General features: G+C 43.1%; 1 protein-coding gene across 1 annotated transcript; it reads left to right on the top strand.

Moving 5' to 3' along the window:
* Nucleotides 1-547: 547 nt before the first annotated feature.
* LOC128861901 (uncharacterized) lies at nt 548-1255 on the top strand. Its single transcript, XM_054100279.1, has one exon. It carries the CDS (start codon nt 548-550, stop codon nt 1253-1255), a length of 708 nt encoding a protein of 235 aa, XP_053956254.1.
* The last annotated feature ends 4477 nt before the right edge of the window (nt 1256-5732 follow it).

Raw genomic sequence — 5732 nt, 5'->3', positions numbered from 1 at the left:
TCAAAAAGTTGAATTCGATATTACGTTGAAAAAAAGACAAAATAACAAAGAAAAATTGCAGTAAATGTGTAAGAAGAAGAGGAAAGAACAAAAGTGAATTAGTGCGCGCTAATTGTTGCGTGTGTCTTTTGGACAGATTACTTGGGCATTAGTTTGTTAGTCGAGAGTGGGGACAGATTCATTGTTAGCTGCCACTAACACGTCAAACGAAATCGCGTCAGGTGGCTAGACATTTTACGCCGACTACTTTTGGCCGGTGAAGAAGGGCAACCATTACCGCTGTGGGTTGAGTGCGATAAGAAATTTTATGTAAACAAAAAGCAGCGCTTACTCAGAAAGTTGTGATTGAAGTGGAGTTTGAGATTTATACCTTTTTGAATGCGTACGGTAGGCCGATAAATCGCATGACTTATTCGAGTTAGTGCTTTGATAACTGTATACCCTACAGCCACTAAATATTTATTTTCTCATATTTAAGTATTCAACCCTCAGGTGGAGAGAGTTAAAAAAATATTTTTGAATCGAAAATTTAGAGAGTAATAAAGAAATGCCTTCTACTTTCTACTTTCAGGGTGCGGTTATCCCCAAACTTACGAAACAATTCAGTGAGGTGGCAAGGGACCATCTTCAAATGGCACTGGTGGACGAAACTTCCAACCGCGGCAAACCTGTGCTGGAAAAATGGTCGGGGATTGAGGCTCGGTTGTCTCGCATAATCGTCGACCATGTCATGGCGAACCCGGAGGGTCAATCGCCAGGTTTCGACTCGGTGGAAGTGGTTCGCGGTTGCCGGGTAATCAAATGCGATGACCAGTACTCATTGCATTTCCTGACAAAAGCGATTGGCGAAATCCAGAACAGCTGGGATGGCTTGAGGCTCAAGCTCATTCCAGCTAGCGAGATACCACGAAGGCCGAGGGCTCGCATCTGGATACCAAACATGGAGTTTGAAGCCAATCAGTTAATTCCCTATCTCCAGGCTCACAACCGCGCAGTGCCGATGGCCGATTGGTCGATCATCAAAGCGGAGGCTCCGCAAAAGCACAGCGTGTCGTTCCTCCTTCAAATCACAGAAGAGAGCCTTGAACCACTGCAAAAAGTGGAAAATAAACTTCGGTTTGGCATACGGAAGGCCCAGCTGAAGATATTCCGTTCTGCGAATCCGGAGGAGGAGCAGGATGAGGTTGACGGCACCAGCGAACTGCTGACTGGCATGCAGTTAAATGACGCCGAACCTGCGGAAGCAAACCAATAAAAAATGGTTTTAAAAGTTGTCCAAATTAACCTGCAGCATTCGCAAACTGCAACGGACAACCTAACCTTTCTCCTAGGGGAGGAGAACGTTGACATAGCCTTAATCCAGGAACCCTGGGTGCGGAGCAACGAGGTGAAGGGGTTCCCCGGAAGAAACTACAATCTGTACTATAAGCGTACTCAAGGTAATCCTAGATCATGTATTGTAGCCAAAAAACACTTAAACATATTTTTAATCCCATCATACAGTTCACAGGATGTGACGGCCGTTGAGGTGGAAGCTGCTGACGGTGTCAGCATCACACTTGCATCCATCTATATGGCACATGATCGGCCAGCACCGCCCGAGGAGACTTGTGGGCTTGTGCTTGAAGGAACCAGAAACAAAACCCTGCTACTCGGATGCGACGCCAACGCGAGGCATGCGTTGTGGGGAAGCTCTGAGACAAACGACCGAGGTGAGTCTTTATATAATTTTATTATTAATACTAACTTATCGGTATGTAACAGGGGTAACACACCCACTTTCACCTTTCCTAGTACGGAGTACTTCAGAGGATGGGAGGAAGTGATTGATGTTACTCTAATGTCTGAAAATAGCTCAGTTAGGGTAGATAATTGGAGGGTATCCAATAAAAGGTCCTTCTCTGATCATAGTTGGATACTCTACGATTTGGATCTTAAGGTAGATCCACCCCTACCGTATCGAAATCCTTTGAGAACCAACTGGAAGAGGTTCAAAAATGCAGTAAACAATAGGTTAGGAGAGATTCCTATCCCTCAAATCACTCTCACGGAAAACCTTGAGAGTAGGGTCATAACACTGGAAAAGGCATTTAGTAGGGCCTACATAACGTCCTGCCCCATAAAATTTAGCAAAAAAACTCACCCTCCTTGGTGGAGCAGTGAGCTCTTAGAACTAAGGGAAAAATCTAGATCAACGTTTAACCTCAGCTACTCGACGGGAAATTGGGAATTGTACAGAGAAAGTCGGAGACAGTACAAAAAGGCAATCAGGGCCCCCAAAAAAGAGAGCTGGAGGGAATTTTGCTCGTCAATCGAATCCACCAGGGATTCTGCTAGGCTCAGCCGCGTTCTTTCCAAAGACCACTCAATGGCTTTTTGAGTCAAGAAACCTGATGGAACTTGGACTGCTACAGCAGAGGAATCGCTAGAGCTTCTGCTAAACACGCATTTTCCGGGATGCAGCGCTTACGAAAGTGAGAGGGGAAATATTAGGCGGAGCCAATATAATCCACAGCATCTTGCAAATGGAATTATTACCAAAGAAAAAGTTGCATGGGCAATGAAATCTTTCTCACCCTTTAAATCTCCGGGGCCAGATGGGATCATTCCAAAGATGTTACAGGAAACCTTGGACTGTATCCTACCATGGCTAGAGGAAATTTTTAAAGCGTGTTTAAACTTAGGCCATATTCCAGATAGCTGGAAACTAGTCAAGGTCGTATTCATACCAAAAGTAGGTAGAAGAGGACATGAATCAGCGAAGGACTTCAGGCCAATCAGTCTTTCGTCTTTCCTGTTAAAAACCTTTGAAAGACTTTTGGATATGCACCTCAGAAGCTCTTTGGAGAGCTCTGGTATATCAACTGCACAACACGCATACCTTAAAGGCAAATCTACGGAGACAGCGCTTCACGAGGTAATCCGAACTATAGAGGGCTCTCTAGAGAGCAAACATTATACCATGGCGGCATTCTTGGATATAGAAGGCGCCTTTAACAATGTTAGCACAGATGCCATCCAACGGGCGTTGATAGACCTGGAGGTGGACAGTTGCGTTAGTAACTGGGTCATCTCCATGCTAGAAACCAGGATCATCAAAGCTAATATGGGCAATATCAACATAACCAAGAAGGTCCACGGGGGCACTCCACAAGGGGGAGTATTATCTCCACTTCTTTGGCTATGTGTGATCAGCAAAATCTTAATAAAACTTAACGGAGGTGGGGTAAAAGTGGTGGCGTACGCTGATGATGTGGTGCTAATGGTGTCAGGACTGTGTCCAAATACGATCAGTGGGATCATCCAAAGGGCGTTAGGCGAGCTTAACTCTTGGGCCACAGGATGTGGGCTAAGTTTAAACCCGCGTAAAATAGAACTTATGCTTTTCACCACCAGATACAAGGTACCAACTTTCACCCTACCAAACATCAACGGAGAAACTCTGTCACTATCAACCAGTGCAAAGTACTTAGGAGTAATTCTGGACTCCAAACTTAGCTGGAAGTTAAACGTCGAAGAATGGGTAAGGAAAGCAGAAATTGCTTTATATGCCTGCAAACGTATGCTTGGAAGAAGATGGGGTCTTCAACCTAAGCATACATTATGGCTGTATAAGGCGGTTATACGACCAATTTTAACGTATGGCTCGGTAGTTTGGTGGAAAGCTCTGGAGAAAGAGTACAATACCAAATTACTCGGCAGAATACAAAGATCAGCCTGTGCAATAACGGTCGGTGCAATCAGAGCATGTCCTAGAGAGGCTCTCAATGCACTGACACACGTTATTCCAATAGACCTACATATAAAGAAGACGGCAACCATGAGTGCATTTAGGTTAAATGAAGCGGGTCGCTGGAAAGAAAAAACTTATGGTCACGCTAGTCTATTATTGCGACAAACTCAGTTAACCTCGGTGAGGACTGACTACATCGTCCCGATGGTAATTGAGGTTGATTTCATTTCACCAGCCACTTTTAACATAAGCCCTCCTTTCAACCTCCACTGTTATTTAATATTCATTTGCTGCACGTTTTTGGTAAGCTCAATATATTTCTACACGAAAAAATCATTTGAATAATTTATTTCCAACTCTTAATAACAATAAATCAATTGAGAATACTTCAAATTGCAGCTCTTTTCTGCTCATTTGGAAAAGCATAATTAAACTACCCATAAGTACACTTCGAGTACTTATGCAGACTTATTGTTCGACTTATGCCTTCCCTTTCGCTAGAGTTGTGGAATGAAACAACAACAACAAGAACAACCACACTAAAATGTGAATTGCTGAAATAAACTAAATAAATAAATGCACAACTTAATGCTCTGATGCAGCTGTGTTTAATTATTTTCAACTTTTCAGCAGCGCATAACTGTTATGGAAGAAGTTTGTGAGGCATTGAAGGGGTGGAGGCATTATGAACTGTAGTAGTATTAAGTTCCATTACCTCGAGCACTGCCGATGCCGTAAATGCACTTGGCAGCAGAATTGTGAACGAATTGTGAATTTCGCTGATATTTTGCGAATGGTGAAATGAATGTTTTGTTCCTTTGCGAAAATTGAGCAGCAGAATGTGAAAAGTTTTTACGAGTTTGAGCGCCAATTTGATTATTTCTTAATTATGAAGTCACTTTTGGTAGGAGCTGCTTTTATTTCGGTGGCTATAACTTCAAAATTTCATGAGAAATAAAAAACCAAAATTAAGTGAGTAGTATGGAATAAAATCTTTATTTGGCAGAAGAAATTCGAGTAAACGTAAGACGTCAGTAAAGTTTAAGGAATAGTTTCAACTCTTTTTCTGCATTTTTGTTTTGTTTTGTTTTGATGAGATAACTTGCGAGTGGTATTAAAAATTTCAAACGCAAAATTTTCTGTGAAACTATTTTGAAAATGCGAAAAATTAAATTTTTGTGCCAATATTTTCTGCTGGGGTTAATATTTCATAGTAGAGTAAATGGTAATCACATATGTGACAGAAAATTATTTTCTTCGCCTTCGGTTCATGTCTTGAGTTCTCGGTAGGCTTTTTTTTGTCGGGACAACTAGCAAGTACATCATTCAGACACAATTAAGTCCATTTTACTGCACTCGAATTCCCTTGTAATTTTCTTTAAATCTACCCGACCCCCAAAGGAATCCGAGTAGAGGTTGTGGTGCCAAGGAGCCAAGGTAGCCGCTTCTTAACACATCATTGCCAAATACCTCTCGCCTGATTCGAGTGAAGACCGGGTAGGCGCACAGAAAGTGGTCCGCCTTCTCATCTTCCGCTTCACAAGCTGGGCAGAGAGCACTGTTAGATTTGCATACCATTTCCATGTGCTTTGCTCATAGGAAGTGGTCCATCACTAGTCCAATCAGCAGCCTATAGTCCCTTCTGCTTAATGCCAGGAGGATCTGCGACAGTCAGCCGGCCATGACAGGTAACATCAGTTTAGTCTATCTGCAGCCTCTATCAGCCTACCAAGCTCGATTGTGGGTTGTAGTAACCCGTTTGCTAACTATGGCTTTGATGGCTGCAGAAAAGGTTGGTACAACGGGCTCCGGGTCAACGAAGTTGGCTTCAGAGCCCATCCTAGCTAAGAACTCAGAGGTTTCGTTACCCACGTGTCCCGGGACGCATGTTAGCATCAGACTATTATGTCTACCGACATACTTCAGCCTGGATTTACAGGCCTCGACTACCCTTGATGGGGTTGGGAGACTATCTAAGGCCATGAGCTCAAGTAGGCTG

This window comes from Anastrepha ludens, chromosome 4, assembly GCF_028408465.1.
Source record: "Anastrepha ludens isolate Willacy chromosome 4, idAnaLude1.1, whole genome shotgun sequence".
In the NCBI taxonomy this organism is placed as follows: domain Eukaryota; kingdom Metazoa; phylum Arthropoda; class Insecta; order Diptera; family Tephritidae; genus Anastrepha; species Anastrepha ludens.
Note: the sequence above shows the minus strand (reverse complement) of the source record. Positions and strands in the feature narration are given on the sequence as shown.